We start from the raw sequence: 24694 nt of genomic DNA on the forward strand, positions 1-24694 counted from the left end.
GGTTGTGTCGAGGTGTCTAGGGAGTGTTAGGTACACCCCACGGCTACTTCTAGTTGCGGTGCTAAGTTCAGGGTCTGCGGTCAGTACAGGTACCACCTTCTCCAGAGTACGTCTCATGCTGCTCCTAGGCCACCAGTTCATAACACTTTAGTCCAGGTTTGGGAGGAGATCCCTCAGAAGACCATCCGCCGCCTCATCAGGAGCATGCCCAGGCATTGTAGAAAGGTCATACAGGCACATGGAGGCAACACAGACACAATTGAGAAAAACAAAGGAGCATATAGTAAAGGTATCAGTAAAAAATCTTTATTACTATAAACAAGTAAAAACAATCATTGAATGTCGGTAATTATACACAATAACCCACAACAAAGCACCGCCAGCTCGAGGAATTTATGATGAGCCTTAATGAGAATTTGTTTAACATACGGCTCACTTACAATTCAAGCGAAGTTGCGGTCGACTTCCTGGACATCCGTCTGGAGGTTGACATTGACCGGCGCATCCAGACGGATGTGTACAGGAAGCCGACCGCTGTGAATTCTCTATTACATGCCTCTTCTGCTCACTATTCAGCCACCATCAGGGCCGTCCCGGTCGGACAGTTCCTCAGGGTGCGGCGGATCTGCTCTACCGAGGCCCGTTTTGAGGCACAGGCCATCGATCTGAGGGAAAGATTTGTGGCCCGTGGGTATAGTCGCAGGTCTATTAAGGCCGGTTATGATCGAGCTCGTAAAACACCACGTAGTAATCTACTACATTCTAATGCCCAACGTCGTGCGGTAGGTGGGGATGGTCATATCAGATTCATCTCCACCTACAATCATGAATGGGAGAGTATGAGGTCTATCTTGAAAAAACATTGGCCTGTTCTTCAGGTCGAACCTTCCCTGTGTGCTGCCCTGGGCTCCTTTCCTCTTATGACCCCAAGGAGAGGCACTAACCTTAGTAATATGCTGGTGAGGAGTCATTACATCCCTGCACCAGAAAAAAACTTCTTTGGTACCGGCGGCCCTCGTGCTGGTTGTGTGCCATGCGGACACTGTCTTGCCTGCGCCAATGTCCTGCGCTGCTCTGATTTTGCCTCTAGTGATGGTTCTAGAACTTTTCAGATTAGACAGCGTATATCCTGCGGCACGACCAATGTTATTTATTATGCTACCTGTCCGTGCCCCAGGATATACGTGGGTCTCACGACCCGCGAACTTAGGGTTCGTATCAGGGAGCATGTGCGGGACATTGGCGCGGCGAGGACGGTGTCAGCAATGGCGGATCTCAAAACTATCCCCCGTCACTTCAAGTTGCATCACAATTGCAACGAGAAACTACTTAAAGTGCGGGGGATTGATGTACTCCATTTGGGAATTAGAGGTGGGGACAACAAAAAAAGATTAGCCCAGATCGAAACGAGGTGGATTGCCACGCTCGACACGGTAACTCCTAAGGGTCTCAATGAGTCCCTTAGTTTTGCTCCCTATCTCTAATCCCGTCCATACATCACTAATCTGGCTGTGTCCCATTCCTTTCTGTTTGAACATACACCATCGGTGGATTCTTTGTTGTTTTTAATTGTTTTTAATTATTTCATTGTTCTTTTTATCACCAGTAGGTATTTTCGGTGAGCCCTTCTGTGGTCCTTTTGGCTCCTGGCCACGTCGTACACCGTTATCTTCTGCCTAAATCATCAGTGCCAGTCACATGTGTGACCATCATTGGAAGGTTTTCCTTTTTCGTATATATCTCCTTGCAATATCTACGGAGCGATCTACAGGATTTGCTGCACGATTTTGTCTCCATGATGGACTAATCTACGATATTTTACTGCTGTAGTGATATTTTTGTATACCACTTTCCAGTTCCCTCAGTGTAACTATGTGCATATGTTTTTACATGATACGCATATTTGTGGATCGCTTCCACTTATTGTTTATTCCATTTTTTACCTTTCTGGTCACCTGATTTTTTGGCACGCCTCCTTACGGCCGTGCGCATCGCCTTGTGTGCGGTTGGCTCCGGCGTGTGGACAGGTGCCCCTTATGTCCGGTGCGGTGTGCTTTTTAGGCCGCCGTGCCTGGCTGGGCGCTGTGTCTTCCTGTCGGGCTGTGCCGCCGCAGCGCGCATGCGCCGACAGCGCTATTCGGATTGGCAGTCTCTAGACATGTGACCGGGGTCAGGGGGGTTATAGACAGGTCCTATCTCACCGCACTACACTTCCCCCTGAGGAAGCGGCGTGTATACGCCGCGAAACGCGCGTCGGGGCGCTTTCACCGGTGGGATCCCCCCCTCATCTTCCTCCCCTCCATCTGCACGGGTAAGCAATCATTTCTGGGCCATATTATGGTTGCTGGGGTTATCCCAGCCGACACCGCATGCTGGCTTACACCTCTGTTCAGGACATTGTTTGTCCTGTTGTGACTCTTTCATTCTTCCATCGCTCCCCCATCCTGTTGGGCTCCTGACATGCTATACTCCTTTGGGGTAGATAGGGGCCACTATGGCTGTTACTCTTTACCTGCCCCATTCTGCTGATTAGGTTCTGCATATGCCTTGGGTGGGGGTATATTTTGGTTACAGAGGCTATCCTTGCTGACATTATTGATTATTCATTCTCTGGGCCCTGTTTTGGTTGTTTTTTCCTTTTTACTTCCAGTATATATATTGTGTGACGTTCTTTACATAGGCAGTATTTTGTACTGTAGGTGGGGGTTGTTAGTTGTGTGTGTGTGTGTGTGGGGGGGGGGTTTCTTCCCCCTTTCATGTGCTTTGTTGTGGGTTATTGTGTATAATTACCGACATTCAATGATTGTTTTTACTTGTTTATAGTAATAAAGATTTTTTACTGATACCTTTACTATATGCTCCTTTGTTTTTCTCCTTGCTTTACAATTAGTTTTTGGAGCGGATATATAATCTGGGTGATTATTATAGTGACTATTTCTCCTCTTTCCCAGATTTTGTTATTATGTATTCAGAACTTTGGTTTATACAGACACAATTGAACATCATTTCTTTGTGTTGAGGCATTTCCACTGAAGTTGGATCAGCCTGTAATTTGATTTTCCACTTTGATTTTGAGTATCATTCCAAATCCAGACCTCCATGGGATATTCATTTTGATTTACATTGATAATTTTTATGTGTTATCGTTCTCAAGACATTCCACTATGCAATGAATAAAGATTTGCAACTGAAATATTTTATTCAGTAATATCTAGGATGTGGTATTTTAGTGTTCCTTTTATTTTTTTGAGCAGTGTATATATATATATATATATATATATATATGTATATATGTATATATATATATATATATATATATATATATATATATATATATATACTGGAAGCTGGATGCTTCAACTTTCTTGGACATATCTTCCCAAAACACCATGCAGTGGCGTGCTTTCTTGGCTTCTCCACTGACTTGATTCCTTTTGGAAAGGGTGAGCTGGATCATTTTCCTTATTTAAATATGGTGTAATTCACGGGCACCATATGGCGACACACAGTGCATTGGGCCTTCAAAGATAAAAGTAACCGGCAGGAAGTTGCTAACTACCTACCTGTTCTATGTGGTGCTGGCACAGAGCAGTCGTTGACCGCTTCAACTTCTCCATGTCAACAGAGCAGCTCTACTTTTTTCCAGCAGCTATGTTGATGGGGTGGGTCTGCCTACATCAAGCTGATTAACAGTAGGCTTCCCACAGTTGTACAATGGAGAGATGGCTGTCAATCAGTATGATTCTGACAGTCACGTCCCATCAACAGAGCAAAGTGGAAGAGAAGCTGCTGCTCTGCAGAAGTGACGTCAGCGGAAGGCGCTGAGTCACCCACAGGAGCGGTCTGTGACAGGTCTGTACTGGGAGAGATCCACGCCAAGCAATACAGGTAGGTAGGTAGTAACTACCTGCCTCTTAGTACTTAGGCCCATAGTAAAAAAAAAATAGTCCTCGATAAACATTGTAAGACCTGGGACTGTAAACACAGCTTAGTGGGTTGATGCTAAATTAACTGTATGTATGTGTTAAGCCTTATTGGGTTCAATTCATTACTGTTGTTTTGTTCAACAGTTTTAGTGATAGGCATGCAAAAGTAAGATGTGCCGAATTGTTCAGTTCTGGGCATCAGTTAATAGATAGGATGTCCTGGAGTTTGAAAACAAACAAATAAGAACCACAAAACTGATAAAGAGCATAGAGGATCTTAGTTATGAGAAACATTAAGAGAAATATATTTATTTCTAAAAAAGGTCGTCATAGCTAACTTGTACGCATATTGTGGTAGATCAGCTAACCCGGCAGCACACGGAGGTATGCTGTCTCTTTAAATATTCCTCTTGTTTATTATATACATGTGGCATAAACCAATGCAAAGTAAAAATAAGCACAGCCCTTCGGGCAAAACAGGAAAACAAAACAAAATGGTATAGAGTCTGTGTAGCTGCGGGGATCCGCCCACTCAGGATTACCAAACACAAGTTTCAGTTTACTACAAACAAGACAATCAAGGCTGGTGGAGCAGCTTAGTATACATTTTTTGCAAAAAACGTATCAACCAAATACCCTGTTTTTTACATCTTTTTACTAGCACTTGAGGATTACTGTGATTTTTTGAAACTGAGTGTTTTGGGTTCTACTATGCTCTTTTGTGTCTTCAAACAAGACAATCAAGGCTAATTACTTTCTAAACCCCACTCTGGCCCTGGGGTAGAGATATGGTGAACAACCTCCCACCCACTCTTTAGTTGTTCAAATAAAACCCAGCCCCTAAATTTGCTGATTAACCTCGCACTTAAGGTACCGTCACACTTAGCGACGCTGCAGCGATACCGACAACGATCCGGATCGCTGCAGCGTCGCTGTTTGGTCGCTGGAGAGCTGTCACACAGACAGCTCTCCAGCGACCAACGATCCCGAGGTCCCCGGTAACCAGGGTAAACATCGGGTAACTAAGCGCAGGGCCGCGCTTAGTAACCCGATGTTTACCCTAGTTACCATCCTAAAAAGTAAAAAAACAAACGCTACATACTTACCTACAGCCGTCTGTCCTCAGCGCTCTGCTTCTCTGGTCTGGCTGTGAGCGCCGGGCAGCCAGAAAGCAGAGCGGTGACGTCACCGCTCTGCATTCCGGCTGACCGACGCTCACAGCCAGAGCAGGAGGAGTGCAGAGCACAGCGCTGGAGGACAGACGGCTGTAGGTAAGTATGTAGTGTTTGTTTTTTTACTTTTAGGATGGTAACCAGGGTAAACATCGGGTTACTAAGCGCGGCCCTGCGCTTAGTAACCCGATGTTTACCCTGGTTACCAGTGAAGACATCGCTGAATCGGTGTCACACACGCCGATTCAGCGATGTCTACGGGGAGTCCAGCGACGAAATAAAGTTCTGGACTTTCTTCCCCGACCAGCGATCTCCCAGCAGGGGCCTGATCGCTGCTGCCTGTCACACTGGACGATATCGCTAGCGAGGACGCTGCAACGTCACGGATCGCTAGCGATATCGTCTAGTGTGACAGTACCTTTAGTGTGCTGAAGCAAACTTCTAGATTTCAAATCACTGAAGCAAATAGCCTCAGTGAAACATATCTCCCCTACAGCACTTTGCTAGTGACTTTGTCACAGTATATAAATGGTGCATACAAAAAGTATGGTTAAAAGCTGTTTTATATGATACCCCCTCAAAAAACAATAGGGCTGTAACTCAATCTGGAAAAAAAGTTCAATCTCCAGAGGAGACAAGCCTTCTTTACCTTGAAAAATAATAATCTGTAGGAAAAACTACCTCAGGAGCTAGTCACAGTGAAAGTCGTCAATGGTTTCTGAAAGGATTTGTAACCAAATAGTTATGTACATGTGTAAGACTCTTGTTTCAAATGTTGATCCAATTGACTGACATTCAAGATCAGGAGTGACATATTTATACTTTTGGGCAGACTGGTTCATGCATTATGGTTGTACATAGACCCCTGCCTTTATCATCTCTCATCCTTTGGACACGTGACTTTTTTCAACTGTACCGTGTAACTTCATACATTATGACATTTTATATAAAAAAAATGAAAGATGGATTCTTGTGTATTATGGAGCATCAGGATGCATAGGAGGAGCATGTCAGAAGCAATAGAGGTAAACCCTGTCAGTAGTGATGATGAGCGAATAGCATAATTGTTCGTGTCTCCCCGAGCACGCTCGGGTGATCTCCGAGTATTTGTTAGTGCTCACAGATTTAGTTTTTCTTGCCTCAGCTGCATGATTTACGGCTGCTCGAAATCCTGAATACATGTGGGGATTCACTAACAAACAGGCAACCCCCATATGTATTCAAGCTGTCTAGCAGCCGTAAATCATGCAGCTGTGTCGACAAAAACTAAATCTCAGAGCACTAACAAATACTCGGAGACCTCCCGAGCGTGCTCGGGAAAACCCGGGCAATGAATATATTCGATCATCACTACAGTCAGTCTTCCATTCATTGTGGCAACTATTGGTTATGTGTGCATGAGGAGAGACTCAGACAAACCTTCTACAAACGGCTGTTTCCTTCCCTGTCAGATTAGTCCTCTAGAAGCAGCTATGTCCTCCTATTGCAGATTAACCCTTTAGATGCATGTATACAAATCTCTTTTATCTGAGCTGTATAATACACAAAGCTATTTTATTAAATGTCTTATACATAATATTCTGCGTGTCACAGTGTTCAGGCTCCTGAACTCTACCAAAAACTAGCACACTTTTCCTGTAAAATGACGTAACTGTTCGTCAAGATTGTAAGTGCTTTAGCTCAATCTGACAGTTACGTCAAGACATTAAACTATTCCCATATCTAAGAACATAGTGACTAGCTCAGAAGTGCAACTGTCTCAGGCAAATCATTCTGTCCGGGGAATAACGAAACTGGTCCCTTGCCGGCGATCACTGTGATTGGCCAGTCAGTGTTAACTGACTGACCAATCACAGCAATCAAAGGAGAGCTCTTTGCCATCACTGACCCTGGCAAGCTAATTTCTGTTACAGAGCTTGTCAGATCTGGTGATGGCCTACAATACTGCGAGTAGTCAATTTCCTAAAACCGTGACTGTTACTATGCCGGGTTCCAAAACAGGACTGCGACATGTAGAACCGAGAAAAGTTTAGGGCTAATTTTAAAGTTTTAACACCGTAAAAAAAACTATCAAAGTATAGTTTTCTGATATGATATACTACACCTTAATGCACCAAACAATAATGAGCAGAACACGACTTGATGTTATCCACAAATTTCTGCGTTACAGTAATACCAGTCTCTGCCACTCACAACCACAAAGCATCTACAATTCAACCACCTTTTTACAATAAGGAGTAGTTATGAGCCAGTGTGCTCGCCACTCGATCGATCATCTGGGTGTTCGGGTATGCTTGTTACTCCATAGACCTAAAGGAAAACAGAAGGATGACAAGGGCCAATACAAGTCTGTGGGTCTGTGAAAAATGAATCCATATCTCATCCGTGTGCTGTATGTGTATAGGAAACTATAGGAGAAGCTTTGTAATTTTATGCTTTCTTTAACCATACCGGAAAAACACCGATGACACACTGATGATAGAAACAGACACACTGATAACACACGGATGATACCGGTACCTGCTTTTCATGTACTTTGTGTTGGACTGGGGTGCCAAGGGCCCATCAATAACATTGACTTTGGGGGCCTACTTTTCACCTGCATGCAAATACTGCACTACCATGGTTCACAAATTTACCTCTGTCTCTAGATAACAATAAACTAGGTGGTTTGGTTAATGAATGAAATGCTGCTTTTTTTCTCTACAGAGTGAATCAAGTGAATTATTAAAAGTACTACCCATATAGTGGGGCTGGGGGCCCGTGTCTGCACAGGGGCCGACCGGGGATTTCCCCTGTTCCCAGTCCGAGCCTGCATGTACATGTTATACGAATGTATGAAGGAAGTCTAAGTTAGTATAGAGGAACAGCTGACATTGTAGAATGAAACCTATCAGATTGCAAGTGCTCTGTAATCTGAACAAGAAGCTCCGAACAGATTGATATATATTTTTGTGAGAGATCATTCAATGTAAACCTACGTTCACACTAGCAGTATTTGGTCAGTATTTTACATCAGTATTTGTAAGCTAAATTCAGAAGTGGGACAATTAGAGGAAAAGTATAATATAAATATGTCACCACATTTCTCACCCACTCCTGGTTTTCACTTACAAATACTGAGGTAAAATATTGACCAAATACTGACTGTGTAAACCTGGCCTAAAGCTAAGTTCATATGACCATATTTTTGCTATGAGTGCTGTCCGTGAAAAAACTGACAAAGCACAGCCAGGGGAGCAGGGCGCAAGCATATCCCGGACTGTTCTACAGCCTCAGGACGTAGTTACCACCATTGGCCATCAATGATTGGCATTATTCTGACTATAAGTACGAAGCAACACGTATATCTTACCACACCAGATACGGAAAATATATTACATACAAAAAGAAACGCTTTTTACTGCACGGGACTCTACCGGGCCTCCATTCAAAGCCTCTTAACGTTACCTCTGACCTATTATCATTACCTGGTACATTTCATATCCTCCAAAGGTTTATTTACAACCTACCATTATCCGCATGGAAACTTATATACAGCTATTCGCTAACTCTGGCTCGCATTCCTTTTGAACCCAAGTAAATCCCATGATTAAGACCCGGGAGGGTCGAAACGTCGGGTGTCTCTATTTTACTGGGTTGTGCACCAATTTTTGTAACTTGGCACTTATTTTCTTTGTCTAAAATAAAATTCCACAGATGGTTGCGAATCATTCCATTAGAGAGTGTAGTGAATTTTTGCCATTTAAACCACAGACATGCTCAGAACAAAGTTATTTAATTTGACTGTTCAGATGAGACTTTTTTTTTCACTTACCAAAACTGTGTGGAAAAAATTGTGACAGTCTCTTTCATATGTTGAACGAATAAAGGAGAAAAAATAGCATATGGACGGCACTGCCCCAACTAAATCCATAATCTTCAGGAAAGCCGGTACTAAAAAGCTATATCATGTCAGCAACAGCCATGGCGAAAAAGATATCGGGTGCAAAACCATGAAATAACAGACCCGTTGAAGCGCAAGGACCGCGCAAAACGGCCGTCGTCTCCCCTGCTCGCACGAGCTCCTTTTCTTCCCCCCCGGCCATGAAGTTTTAATTGTGAAGACTCAATAAAAATTTGCTACTTTGAAGATTGGTGAGTGCATCCTACTTTTTTCTTTTGCTATCTTTCATATGTTGACTGTCAATGTCAGATGCTGAATGGCTGAGGTGTATTTGGCTGGTCATGGATGCTTGATTGTCAGTGGATCTTGGCGATTTTTATTGGATCTGCCATATATCGGAGCAGACTCAGCTTTTTGTGTTTATTTCAGTGGAAACAAAATTGGAAATGGAAAAGAAACACATCATACTGTGCGTCTACTTCCAGTAAGGATACCAGAACTTGTGACGAAGAACAGACGTACGGATGAACTTAGCTTACTTTGCATCTTGTTCATGTAAATCTCTGGTAATTGTGGTCTTAGTAGGCAACAAGTCAGTGTTACATCAGTAAGTGACTTCCTTCCCTGTATTAAGCCCCCTTCACATCGCAGATTGTGAAAAACTGATGCGACAGATCCATTTTTTCGACGGATCCGACTAGCTGATCCAGCTAATTGGATCCTAAAAAAATTGGAGCATGCTCAGTTAAAAAAAAAAAGGAATCCGTCGCCGGATTCTGTCATTTGATGGATCCGGCGCCGTAGGTTTCCATTGTAGCAAACAACTGATGGTGATGGATCCGTCGTTGTCTGTTTTTTTGACGGACACAAAAAGCGTTACTATGACCGTTTACTCCGGCCACCGGAAAACAAATTTTCGACGGATCCGGCAAAAAACGGATGAAACATTAGACCATCCGTTGCAATCCGTCGCTAATACAAGTCTATGAGAAAAAATGGATACAGCAGGCAGGGGGCAGTAATTGGCTGATGCTACTCACAGGTAGTGTTGAGCAATACCTTCCGATATTTGAAAGTATCGGTATCAGATGGTATCGGCCGATACCGGCAAAATATCGGATCTCGCCGATACCGATACCCGATACCAATACAAGTCAATGGGACACAAATATCGGAATGTATCCTCGATGGTTCCCAGGGTCTGAAGGAGAGGAAACTCTCCTTCAGGCCCTGGGATCCATATTAATGTAAAAAATAAAGAATAAAAATAATAAATATGGCTATACTCACCCCTCGGACGGGCCCTGGCTGTCACCGCTGTGAGCGTCCGCCTCCGTTCCTGAGAATTGCAGAGAGTGAAGGACCTTTGATGACATCGCAGTCAGGTGACCGGTCACCTGACTGCTCACGTGACCGCACTCACCTGACCGCGACATCATCGAAGGTCCTTCACTCTCTGCATTCTCAGGAACAGAGGCAGACGCTCGCAGCGGTGACAGCCAGGGTTCTTCGGAGGGGTGAGTATAGCCATATTTTTTATTTTTATTCTTTATTTTTTACATTAATATGGATCCCAGGGCCTGAAGGAGAGTTTCCTCTCCTCCAGACCCTGGGAACCACACGCACCGCACACTCCGATACCGATTTCCGATATCACAAAAATATCGGAACTCGGTATCGGAATTCCGATACAGAAAGTATCGGCCGATACCCAATACTTGCAGTATCGGAATGCTCAACACTACTCACAGGCAATCAGTTCTGAAATACGTCTGCACAAGTCCTATTTTAATTTGGCAGCACAGCTGTTTTCCAGATGCCTCGTAAAAAGAAAAAACCTATTCAAGTCACTTTAAGAATGATTAAGTTATGTATTTACGTGTCATATGTCTTTCAAATCGGCAAGTCACTTCTCTCAATGAGCTCCCTGAATAAATAAGAAGTGCCAGAGGCATGAAATGGAAATCAAAAACTGGTAATGCCACTGCTCCACCTATTTCCAGTCATGTCCTGCTGGATGCACAGTGATGGAGGTGCTCTGATTCATCTGTTTCTTATATTCTGCAGTATTTTGTACGGTATGCACACACAGAAAACATACTGACATACATTCCAGACAACCCCAGGCACCAGATGCATACAGATGAGCATTTCTTCCTTCACTGAAAGAAATCTTCATTTGGCATTACATTCATTTTCCAGCCTTACAAATAGATGAAATATACAATTTCTGACACAGTATAGTGAGAAAGACTGCATGCCATGGACCCTCATTATACTAAGTATTCAGTCAAATGCACAAGCATCTGGAAAGGAACTGGAGTCTGCTCATTAGTAGATTATGTGTTTATTAATAAAATGCTAGAAGTACAGAAGTGTCAAAACTGACGCTAATGAAAGCAGAGAAAAAGAAGAAAGGGAGTATGGGACAGCTGGCACCATTATTGATCCAGTCATTGCTGAAAAAAGCTATGATGGATATTTTTATACATTTTAAAGGGAATCAGTCACCAGATTTTTGATATGTAATCTGAGAGCAGCATGATGTAGGGACAGAGATCCTGAATCCAACGAGGTATCAGTTAATTGGCTGCTTGGTACAGTTTTGAGAAAATCTCAGTTTTATCTTATGCAGATCTTCCAATTCTCTGAATGCTGAGCACTGTATAAACCTGCCCACATCACTGATTGGTAGCTTTCTGTGTTCGCTGTGCATAGGCAAAACGCTGCCAATCAGTAGTGTGGGCGTGGTTACACAGAGCAGGAGGACTTCACAGCAGTAGACAACTAATTTTCTAGTGACAAGAAGCAGCCCAGTAAGGTGGTATCACTGGAATCATAGTCTCTGCCCCTATGTCATGCTGCTCTCAGATCAGGTGGCAGATTCCATGTAATATATAAAGGTATGAATAATGTTCCCACATTGTACAGTACGAACACATGACGATCCATACTGTTCCCAGTATTTTTTTTTAATGGCCATAAGAGTCCCTTCATTCTGTGTTTTGCAGTGTGCTGCTTGTGGACTTTGCCCCAAATTCATCAAAATGGTGCATTTGCTCTATTGTATCTTTTATAAAACAATATTTCACAATCCTTTCCAGCAAGCTATGTTACACATTCTGTATTCTACACAAGTACCATTGGGCAAACATTTTGAAAATTGTCTCTTCAGAGAGGAAGAGGACTAGAACTCTAGTGTCACCTATTGGAAGTAGCAATCCTAACAGTCAATGTCGACCCTTTAACGAGCCTTGTCATATGACTTAGGATAATAGCCAAACCAGAATCTCAATTTGCAGACACTGTGTTTCGGGGTACTGCCCCTCGTCAGTGCAAAGCGGAAATATGGTTTGGGTGATTGGGAGGCGTCTGACCGGGATCCAAGACTTATCATTTCTCCTTGCGGAGAGTGACATGTTAAGCATGCCGAGATGAGGAGACTTAAAGCCGCAATGCTCCTCTGGGAAATATGCTTATTGTGTATGTGGCACTAGAGTTCTAGTTCTCTTCCTCTCTGAAGAGACAATTTGCATATTTCCCAGAGGAGCATTGCGGCTTTAAGTCTCCTGATCTCGACATGCTTATCATGTCACTCTCCGCAAGGAGAAATGATATGTCTTGAATCCCGAAACATTTTGAAAAAAGTAATCAATTAGTCAAAAATAAACCACAGTCACATTGTTGAAAATTTTCAAAAGAAATGACCGCAGGCTGAAAAAGAAATGGAATTTAGTACACAAATATACAAATGACTAAGATCCAAAAGTTTGCTAAAAAACAATCAAAATGAATAAAGAATTGGGACATAGTTTGGACTCTTTTCCAACACTTTGAGAAATAGAAAAGTGGAGGAATGTTTTAGAACTTTCGGTGAAGGTGTAGGTGCAAACTGTGAAGCCCTGCCAACGTCACTTGCCTCTGTCAATATGATGCTCACTCTGTATGCCGTCATTCTCCATAGATTTACAGTATAAAGCTGGCAGAAACACATTGGCATATGCATCTCTTAAAAGGGTTGTCCACCTAGAAAAACATATCTAGATGTGTATAGAACTGAAATATTTACATCTCACTAATGTTCTTTCATTACTCCACTAATGTCCTGGCTGCTCTACCTCCTATTGGATTTTATCCAGGAGAAAGCTTCCCCTCCATAGTCGCCAACTTTTAGGAAATTCCAAGACAGTCCATAAAAATAAGGCAGTATTTTTTGCCCATTCTGGGAAAAACTAATAAAAGCTGAAAAAACTTACACAGATGATTTTTACTATAATTATCAGCATTTTACCGTTCACAGTGAATGCAGCTGATGTCTCATGTCAGAAGAATGGACATGGATCACTTAGAATGATTTATTATGGTTTCCAATGTGTCCGTAAAAAAATGTTGGATGTCCATGATTTTTTGATAAGATGTTCAGAAAAAATAGAAAGTCAAGTTGGCGACCCTGTTCCTGTGTAGATAAATCCCTAGTTATTTGAGTGAAGGGGACTGGCCAAGTGGCTCATTTCAAAGGCTAAGTCATACTGCTTCACTGTGTGTAAGTGCTAATGGAGAATGAGCTAGCTGGCCAGCCCCCTTCACGAACATTACTAGTCAAGTACCAACATAGTATCAGCTGTGGAATTATGCATTTTACTTATGCATTGTTTCCATTCATCAAGCATCTGTTTTTTTGTTTTTTTTTGTAACCTCCATAGAAGTATAGAAATGCTGCTGATAAATTGATGGTAGAACTGATCACAAAAATCAGATCACCATACATGCATCAGAGCTTTCTAATATTGCTGCATATGCTGAACCGGTGCATAAAATTCACATAACGCCAACATAAATTGTGTGGAGCTCAGAGAGAGAGACCGACTAACAGGACACAATTTGTGTATGGAAATCCAGCATTAGCTGTGTATACCTCCATTTTAAACACATCTAATGATCTTTTTTTAAAAGCTGGTAAAACACCATAAATCCTCTGCTTACGTATCTTCACATAGTTGTGAATGAAAGAAACTGTTTGAAGCCACCACTAGGGGACGCTCACTGCCTTGGATGTATAAAGCCGCCCCAAAGCCCAATAAAACCTGTAATAATCGCCAAGCTCTAATCTCCCCCTTGTGGCGGCTGCAGGAAAATGCGTAATATCTCCGAGAAGAAGTTTTAGAGTCAGTACGGCAAAGTTATTATAAATGGATTTCTTAAAGAAACTTTTCCTTCTGAACTTGCTGAACCGCCGCACAACCTGCCCTACCCTCTCCTAGTGTATCCTCACCCATCCCCTGCAGACTGTGAGCCCTCGTGGGCAGGGTCCTCCCTCCTTATGTACCCGTGTGCCTTGTTTTTTGCTCATGTTTAATGTATTTGTCTATATTTGCCCCGTATTCACATGTAAAGCGCCATGGAACAAATGGTGCTATAAAAATGTATAATAATAATAATAATAAAAAAATAATAGCCTTCATTTGTGGCCAAAGTATCAAAGTGTTGTACGATGTTTGATACATTTTGCACATCTTAAGATATTTTACTTCTCTATCGAAACGTTACATAACTTTTTAAGAATGAGTTTGCACCTTTTTTTGCAGAAACCTGGCTGAACCCTCATTTTCATAGGTATCCCCATGCCAACTTTTGTGAGAGCAGTGTAAAATGGCAAAACTTTCCACAATGATTTCTCCAAAATGATTGCTCCAAAATCCATCCAGAATAGGATGGATGTCCTTTAGATATTTAATGTCCCAAGTCCCTTTCATATAATAAAGTAGCACATTTTAAAGCATTTCATTAGGCACTAAAGGATGTTTATCCTTGCTAACTCTATTAAATGAACAAATAATTCAACAAAAAATATTTGGGATCCCCTTGTTTTTAATAACCAGCTGAGGGAAATCAGTGAGCTGGGGGCTGGTGTTATCATTCTGCTCACAGCTGTCTGTTTAGCCTTTACTGGCTATTAAAAAGGACGGACCCAAAAAACTTACTGCTGTTCCTCATGCTGCAAGCAGTGACGTCATTAAGGTTAATGCATTTCACACACTACTTTTAGTGTGTTCCAGTGGCCGTGTGGGTGGTCACATCACTGATGTGACCGCTTATAATAGCTTCCCAGCCAGGGATCGTAGTGGGACGTACATATTATAGATTTATGGTTGACCCCATTGGATTATTTTATTTTTTATGGTACTAATTGGGTAAAAGGGGGTAATTGTCGCGGAGTGCTATTTACAATTTAAGGACTTTTCTGGGTGTGTGTTTATTTCTTTTCACTATGCATCTAGTAATGGGGTGTCTGATAGGCAGCTCTCCATTACTAACTCCTGGGCATGATGTTAGGCAGCTAATATGAACCCCAAAACCATTACCCCATTTGGCACCACACCAAGGCAATTGGGAAAAGCAGAGGCCAAGTGCCCGGATTTGTGTAGCTTGTTCATCAGCTGAGGGCTGGTGATATTAGTCTGGGAAGGGGCCAATATCCATGATTCCTTTCCAACCTATAAATATCAGCCCGCAGCTGTCTGCTTATCCTTTTCTGGTTATTAAAAATAGAAGGAATCCCACATCATTTTTTTTAGTCCCCCCATTTAATAACCAGTATAGGCTAAGCAGGCAGCTATGAGCTGTTATTAATAGGCTGTGAAGCTCCATGGATATTGGCCCCTTCCCAGAATAATAACACCAGCCCCAAGCTCTCTGCTTACCCTAAGTTGGCTATAAAAAATAAGGGGAACCTTGCACCATTTTTTTAATATATTTATTTATTAGCTAAATACTAGTACAGAAGACTACATACGCAAAACACTGATTACGGTATTTATATCACACTGACATATTTCTATCTATTCTATCTATTCTGTTCTGACTGTGAATTTACTGTACTTGGCTGATGAAATGTCAGGTTTCCTTTGAGATGTGTGTGTAAAAATCAGACGTGGTCCACGTGCCATGCAATTTTCTTCTTGCACCCAATTCACTTGCCCTTTAGAGTATCATCCAAAATACGTGGTCACTTGAAGCATGCTGTGATTTTTATCTCAGTCCAATCCAAGTTGAGAAAAAAATAGCAAATGAGCAGGAATTCATAGAATAACATTAGTCAGAGTACAATCCGATTTTTTTATTGGATTGCACTCTTCTGATTTATACACATATGGGAACCAGTGTTTGTAGATGCCTTTACTTAATTAGCTCCAAATATATCAGTCTTGTTTTTTTTCACTTTGAAAAGCAGTGAAACGCGTAGTGGAATAACAAGAGCCTTTAAAATAGGTACAGCAAGTGACTTTTTTCCAGGAGCCTAGCCACTTTTTTAATCGTGTGTTTTTGTCCCTACTTGGAAAATTATGTGGTTGAATCTTCCCCCAGCCACCAGGAAGCTGGTATCTAAAGCCTTTATAGTGGTTGTGTCTCACACAACCACCCCAGGTGAGCACAACTGATTCATATTTTTTCTACCCTCCTCCATTAGGGTTTTACTCTAGTATACTTGTTTCTCCCTACAGCAATTATTTTCCTCTAAGTTGAGCAGCATGGGAAAGTCATATCAAAATAAAAAAATGATGCCCAAAAATTGCATGTTACAAAATGTGCAACTTTTTTTTCCAGAAAACTGGCAAAAGAGCCTTAATATACGGTAATATACAGCCTATAATAAAATATTACACTTCTACCTAGAATTCTTACACAACTTTTTACACCACCCTGTTACAAGAGTGAGTTTGCGCTTTTTATGCTACTTTTTAAAAGTTTTCTAAGTCACAATTTAGAAATCTGGCTAACTCTTTATTTACATACAGTGGGGCAAAAAAGTATTTAGTCAGTCAGCAATAGTGCAAGTTCCACCACTTAAAAAGATGAGAGGCGTCTGTAATTTACATCATAGGTAGACCTCAACTATGGAAGACAAACTGAGAAAAAAAAATCCAGAAAATCACATTGTCTGTTTTTTTAACATTTTATTTGCATATTATGGTGGAAAATAAGTATTTGGTCAGAAACAAAATTTCATCTCAATACTTTGTAATATATCCTTTGTTGGCAATGACAGAGTTCAAACGTTTTCTGTAAGTCTTCACAAGGTTGCCACGCACTGTTGTTGGTATGTTGGCCCATTCCTCCATGCAGATCTCCTCTAGAGCAGTGATGTTTTTGGCTTTTCGCTTGGCAACACGGACTTTCAACTCCCTCCAAAGGTTTTCTATAGGGTTGAGATCTGGAGACTGGCTAGGCCACTCCAGGACCTTGAAATGCTTCTTACGAAGCCACTCCTTCGTTGCCCTGGCGGTGTGCTTTGGATCATTGTCATGTTGAAAGACCCAGCCACGTTTCATCTTCAATGCCCTTACTGATGGAAGGAGGTTTGCACTCAAAATCTCACGATACATGGTCCCATTCATTCTTTCATGTACCCGGATCAGTCGTCCTGGCCCCTTTGCAGAGAAACAGCCCCAAAGCATGATGTTTCCACCACCATGATTTACAGTAGGTATGGTGTTTGATGGATGCAACTCAGTATTCTTTTTCCTCCAAACACGACAAGTTGTGTTTCTACCAAACAGTTCCAGTTTGGTTTCATCAGACCAAAGGACATTCTCCCAAAACTCCTCTGGATCATCCAAATGCTCTCTAGCAAACTTCAGACGGGCCCGGACATGTACTGGCTTAAGCAGTGGGACACGTCTGGCACTGCAGGATCTGTGTCCATGGTGGCATAGTGTGTTACTTATGGTAGGCCTTGTTACATTGGTCCCAGCTCTCTGCAGTTCATTCACTAGGTCCCCCCGCGTGGTTTTGGGATTTTTGCTCACCGTTCTTGTGATCTTTCTGACCCCACGGGGTGGGATTTTGCGTGGAGCCCCAGATCGAGGGAGATTATCAGTGGTCTTGTATGTCTTCCATTTTCTAATTATTGCTCCCACTGTTGATTTCTTCACTCCAAGCTGGTTGGCTATTGCAGATTCAGTCTTCCCAGCCTGGTGCAGGGCTACAATTTTGTTTCTGGTGTCCTTTGACAGCTCTTTGGTCTTCACCATAGTGGAGTTTGGAGTCAGTCTGTTTGAGGGTGTGCACAGGTGTCTTTTTATACTGATAACAAGTTTAAACAGGTGCCATTACTACAGGTAATGAGTGGAGGAAAGAGGGGACTCTTAAAGAAGAAGTTACAGGTCTGTGAGAGCCAGAAATCTTGATTGTTTGTTTCTGACCAAATACTTATTTTCCACCATAAAATGCAAAAAAAATGATAAAAAAACAGACAATGTGATCTTCTGGATTTTTTTTTCTCAGTTTGTCTCCCATAGTTGAGGTCTACCTATGATGTAAATTACAGACGCCTCTCATCTTTATAAGTGGTGGAACTTGCACTATTGCTGACTGACTAAATACTTTTTTGCCCCACTGTACCTCCTTACGTCCACTTTAGTGAGAGTAAGGCTATGCACACATTGCGGATTTTGCTGCGGATTTGACGCTGCTGATTTGCAGCAGTTTTTCATGCGTTGCACAGTACCATGTAAACGTATGGAAAACCAAATCCGCAGTGCACATGCTGCGGAAAATATCGCGCGGAAACGCTGCGTTGTATTTTCCGCAGCATGTCAATTCTTTGTAGGGATTCTGCAGCGGTTTACACCTGCTCAATAGGAATCCGCAGGTGTAAAACCGCAGGTGGAATCTGCACAAAAACCGCACAAAATCTGCGGTAAATCCGCAGCTAATCTGCAGTGCATTTTACCTGCGGATTTTGCAAAAATGGTGCACAAATATCCGCACACGATTCTGCAATGTGTGCACATAGCCAAAATGTGCAACTTTAAACCAATGTCAAAGCTTTGATACATGAGTCAACCACAAGTATTGAGCGAACGTGCTCTGATAAGGTGTTATCCAAGTGTTATCCAAGCAAGTTCGGAGTATCTTCGGCATGCTCAAATACTATGTTCTGGTCCCTGCGGCTGCATATCTTGTGGCTGTCCGACAGCAACAACACATGCAGGGTTTGACATGTGTTGTGGCTGTTGAACAGCACTGAGACATGCAGCCGCAGGGACCAGAACATAGTATTTAGAACACACCAAAGATACTCTGTTAGCACCTGAGCTTTCTTGGATAACACCTTATTTGAGCATGTTCGTTCAACATGATCACCAGTGGTTGTAGTTGACTAATTTTCTCCAAATTTATCAGTGTTACACAATGTTTGATAAACACTGCAAGAGTTATAGTATGTCAAAATTGTAAAAAATGCCAAAAAACTGAATGAGGCAAAATGTGCAACTTTTTGATTCTAGAAAGCTGGCAAAAAAAAGCCTTGATAAATCCCACCATAGTGCGCAAGATCTTCCTATGTGGAAGCACAGATAACACATTGGGATCTCGCCATGAGTTTTGTACCTTGAAATATAAATAATTCAGGGTCTCTCATCAAGGTTCTCACCAAAGGAGATATGTGAATTTACAGTCCTTGAGTATTTTAGTGATACATTGTTTCCATTGTTGGCAAATTCTAAGCATTGCCCTCTGCTATCAAGCATAAATCCCAGGGCATGCCGGTGAGATTCAGGGACTTTAATCACTCAGGAATCACAAAGGAACACAGTTTCACGGATACTCACACAATTCATGTATTGTGTTCTCTTTTATAAGATAATCGTGTCTGGATAAAGACTGGTCCACAGTAAAGTAGACTTCATGAAACACTAAAATTCACCTTTGCATACTCTGTCAAAACAGTCGTACACTATAGGAATGTTCTGTGAAGTGCATGCTACGAGTTCACATAAATCTGTACATCTTGCACACTTGAAATGAAATTATGCTATTTTGGTTGATTCTAGTCTGTCTGTAACTTTATGCTTTTTGGCAATGCACATGAGTATGAATGTACCTAACTCAGAAATACACGTAAAAGGAAATGTCGGAAAATGTGACTCTTGCCTTAGGTTGAAGCTTAGTTCTTTTCATGAGACTTTGCACTGTGTCACACACAATCGCACTTGTGTTCGTCTTTATGTGTGCTGTTCAGGGTTCTCTACTGCCTCAGCTACAAAGGCAAAGATAATAAGGCAATATCTGTCACTCACCATGACATCGTAGTTTAACTGGTTCATGAAATACGCAGCTTCTTCTCCCTTATAAACATTGAACCATATTGTCCCCTGATACTGGTCACCTCCATCCAATAAAAGAACATTATTATGGCTGGCACGGATCTCCTTGATCTTTGTGAGTCTCCTGGCCACCCCTCCGTAGCAGTCCGTAGGGTCGCCACATTTACCAGAGTCTTTGTTGGTCTGCTCTATACGAGCGTGGACATCATTCGTATGCAGGATAGTGATCTGAAAGGACGCAGAAACAGCGCAAAGCTCACTGCAGAGCAGCAACAGGACAGACACAAGCTGCATTACCACCAGCTGGCAAGTGCACTTCTAGAAACTCCTTGTGCACTGATCTGGCTGCTAACATAAAGTTCATTTCATTCACAGAAGGAGGGGACTCTACATAGGAGGATCTGGGAGGTGTTCCTTCACAAACAAAAAAAGTCAGTGGAATTGACTTCTGATGTCTGGTTCTTAGGGGATTTGTTATTAGTAATCCGTACAGTGATGTTACCCATAACGTCTTCTTAAAATAGTATGATCTGTGTTCTCAGATCATCAAGAAAAACTTTTTTTTATTCTTTATTCTGCTATATCGGAAAGTTCAAAGTGACAATACTACAACTGAACATTGCCATTGTCCTATCGGGCAGCAGATATGACTTTTTTTATACAGTGATGGAATCATATTGCAGGAAAAGTTTCCCTTTGTAATATCGCTGTCATTGATGATCAGTGTTTCAATCTTCACTTTCACGTGTATTCTTGCTAATTTACATCAACAAATTTGTGTATATGGTTCGACTTGGGCAACACTAAATTTACATCTTAGGAGATAGTAAGCACAGGCTTCCTCTGGTAAAGTTAGAATCAAGAGGCGTAAATGCAACAGATAAAGAGACCTTGCACTGTATGGACACAAACATTTACCAGGAATAGCTGACTGCTTACATAGTATATATATATATATACACCATAGATCAGGGGTGAGGAATTCATTTCACAAAGGGGCCAGATGACCGACTGTGACTGTGTGGAGGGCAACACGCTGAACTTAATTATGCAATGTATTATTATTGTTTATATTAGTTTTTATATTGAGCAGACTGAATTCTGTTGACTAGTTACTAATGCTAATACATATTACGACAGGGCTTATTGTAACATGTATTTTTATCAGTAGCAGCTAATCAAAACCATGCAACTTACTGCTCTTTATACTGCTCCTGTTATGCTGCCCTTGTACCTTGATCAACAGCTCCCAATACAATATAAAACACAGTCCTCCCACACGGTATGATGTTCCTACACAGCTTTCCAAAGGTTATAATGTATCCACAAAGCTCTCCACACAGTATAATGTCTCCACAAAGCCCTCCAAAGAGAATAATGTCCCTACAAAGTATTTTACACAGTATGATGATCCATCAAACAGTATAATGTCCTCACACAGCCCCTCAAACAGTATGATGTCCCACAATATGTTGCTCAGAGTAAAATGTTCCCACAAAGCCTCCTACATGGTATATCCCACCCTACAAATTTCACCATGTAGTATGATATCCCCACAAAGCCTCCTAAGTACAGTAGTATGATGTTCTCATACAACTCCACACACAGTATATTGTTCTCACAGAGGCCACTACACAGTATGATGTCCCCACACAGCCCCCCACACAGAATGATATCCCTGCAAGCTCCCCACACAGTATGATTCCTCACACAACTCCACACACAGTATGACGATACACGCCGACCTGACGACGAAATAAAGTTCTGGACTTCTAGCTCTGACCAGCGATGGCACAGCGGGATCCTGATCGCTGCTGCGTGTCAAACACAACGAGATCGCTATCCAGGACGCTGCATTGTCACGGATCGTTGTCGTTCTCGTTGTAAAGTTGCTGAGTGTGAAGGTACCTTTAGTCTTGCCTCCAGCCGCTAAGCACCAGCTCAGAGGCAGATAATGACCAACCCGGCCAAACCAACCGATTACCAAATCCTTTAATCAGCCCCTCCACGGGCTGATCTACCACATCCACTCGCAATCCACTCCGGGGGAGTCCAGGACCACTAGAGGTCTCCCCCCTAGAATCCACCATTCCCCTCTTTCCACCAACTTCGAGGACCTCCCTCCCCCGCCTAACTGCTATGACAAAAATTACTCCTTCCCCTTAAACAAAAACATAACCTTAAAATAAACGTGATTAAACAAAATCGAAACAAGAAAAAGGGAGGGTGGGTGGGGATTTCTGCCACCGCTGGACCAGCAGGTGAGCGTGGCAGTTGCTGAGGTGAAATTGTCAGTTTCTTATCCAAATCACCCCCTCAGTAAGCTCCCTCCGCTTGCTCCTCCCTGCCTCATCCAAACCCCACCCCCCTCTGTATAAATTCAAAAGTACACAGCCCAAGCAATCTATTTAATCCCGACTTGCCCTTGCCCACCCTGAGGCTCTGCCATTCCCCGTGACCCCGTCATGCTGGCCTCCCTTGAGGGCCAGGGGCCCAGTACGGCCTTTCCATAACGTAAGGGGTACACGTGACTCATGACCTCCTTTACTGACTTAAATGCCTAACCTTAATTACTTACTGCATCGGATCTCTCGTAAACTGCCTTATCGTAAGATCCCCGCCTGAATAACGACATTACACCAAATTTGGATTAAATGGCCACAGTAGCCTTTTATTAAACATAAATACAACATGTAAACAATATCCCACCAGGGAGTGGTGGTCCTCGAAGCCTCAAAAATAACCTTGAAGAAATTCAAATTGTGTACCTTGGCCTCCAGGCTTAGTCTTGCCTCCAGCCGCTAAGCACCAGCTCGGAGGCAGATAATGACCAACCCGGCCAATCCAACCGATTACCAAATCCTTTAATCAGCCCCTCCACGGGCTGATCTACCACATCCACTCGCAATCTGCTCCGGGGGAGTCCAGGACCACTAGAGGTCCCCCCCTAGAATCCGCCATTCCCCTCTTTCCACCAACTTTGAGGACCTCCCTCCCCCGCCACCAACATAAATGTTTGACACCTCAAACATTTGTGTCCCTCCAAACCTTCAAACCCGTCTCAATTCCTTCCTGAACAGCGAGACACCACATGTCAACCCCGATTGCATTTAAATGCATGCCATCTGCCCTCCAATATTCGTCCTTTCCGGATTCCAAATTTACATGACGCACTACCAATGCCCCATTCCACGACATGAACCGAGATGCCGCCCTATTTACTTTTATTCTGGCCTTATTTATCCCCTAAATTGAGCGAGCACCTCGCCACACCTTCCTTGGGATAATATCCGACCAGACAACTAACAACTTTGGAAATGTCGCCCAAAGTCTTAAAATGTCGAACTTTATGTCCTTTATCAATTCCCTACAGGGCCTTTTGCCCAAGTCATTCCCGCCCAAATGAATTACTACCACATCCGGAGCTCGGTCCAAACGAACAAACTGGTGGAACTCTGGCGAAAGCTGGCTCCATATCATTCCGCGTTTCCCGATCCACCGCAGAATCGCTGTCTCTCTTGAGAACCCCAGTTGCCGCCCGTCCGGCCGAATTGCGGCCCGCAAAGCCGCCCAAAAAAGTGGCCCATGATCCACACCAGCCGCTGCTCACGGCCTGAAATAGATAACACAACAATAAGAAAAAAACAATTCAACTATTAAACCATTAGACCATGTTCGGGCGGATATAGGAAATGAATCTCCTCGACTCCCACCGACCGATCTTTTTTACCACCTCCTCGCTCAGGCCCCTCCTGGCAGCTTCCATAGCTGCGCCAATCCTAAATGAGTGTCCACTGTAATCCCCCGGTGAAATTCCCCCTGCGATCAAACATTTCTTAAAAACCGCTATGAACTGAAATCGAGATAAAAAGGAACTGTCCTTTATGGACCAAAAGGGGGTTGGACAATCCTCCGCCCATCCCCATGAAAGCATTGACACATAGGACCGGGCATAACGGGGAACCGGCCACCTTAAATAACACCACATTACAGCCTTTACCTTGACTGTCTGTCTTAGAAAATCGAAGCCGAATGACTACCCTATCATTATACACGTCCACGACTTCCCTCAACAAACCACCTTTGGTTCTTTTAGAGGGGCTGACCAACTCCCCTAACTGAAAGGCTCCAAAGAACGCTAATGTGAAGGCCACCTTAAAAAGAATTATTTCCCATTGCGATGAACAGACCGAAGCTAACTGATTGCCCAAAATTAACAATACCTCGTATGATACCGAGCGTCTTTTATCGCTCACCACCCAACCTTTTCTCCATCCCTTTAACGTCTGAACTACCAAAAAAGACTTTGTGACGTAATTAAGACCCCGAGCCTTGAAACCGAATGCAATGCCCACCAACAACTTGTTCAGTCTAGACACGGACCAACCTAACTCTTTAAAATGCCCGATCAACAACAATAATCTGCTCTCATCCTGTAGTCCTGCCCCTAAAGAAACACCCCACTCTTCCCAAGTACCCCATGCCTGCTGATATTGACTCCAAGACCTAGCCGATAAAGAATTCTGAAACAGATAATCTACTGCCCGCCAGGAAGCTTCCATAACTCCGCTGGGCACTCCCAGCCTGTCGACTTCGCCTGAG

At 42.8% G+C, this 24694-nt stretch overlaps 1 protein-coding gene across 1 annotated transcript in view; it reads right to left on the reverse strand.

Moving 5' to 3' along the window:
- Positions 1–20448, reverse strand: part of NT5E (5'-nucleotidase ecto) — a 127414-nt gene extending 106966 nt beyond the window's left edge. The window contains exon 1 of the mRNA XM_069726419.1: positions 20066–20448. Coding sequence (XP_069582520.1) covers positions 20066–20386 — 321 coding nt within the window. The 5' untranslated portion in view covers positions 20387–20448. The remainder of the gene's footprint in view (positions 1–20065) is intronic.
- Between the last annotated feature and the right edge of the window lie 4246 nt (positions 20449–24694).

This window comes from Ranitomeya imitator, chromosome 5 (assembly GCF_032444005.1).
Source record: "Ranitomeya imitator isolate aRanImi1 chromosome 5, aRanImi1.pri, whole genome shotgun sequence".
Lineage (NCBI taxonomy): Eukaryota > Metazoa > Chordata > Amphibia > Anura > Dendrobatidae > Ranitomeya > Ranitomeya imitator.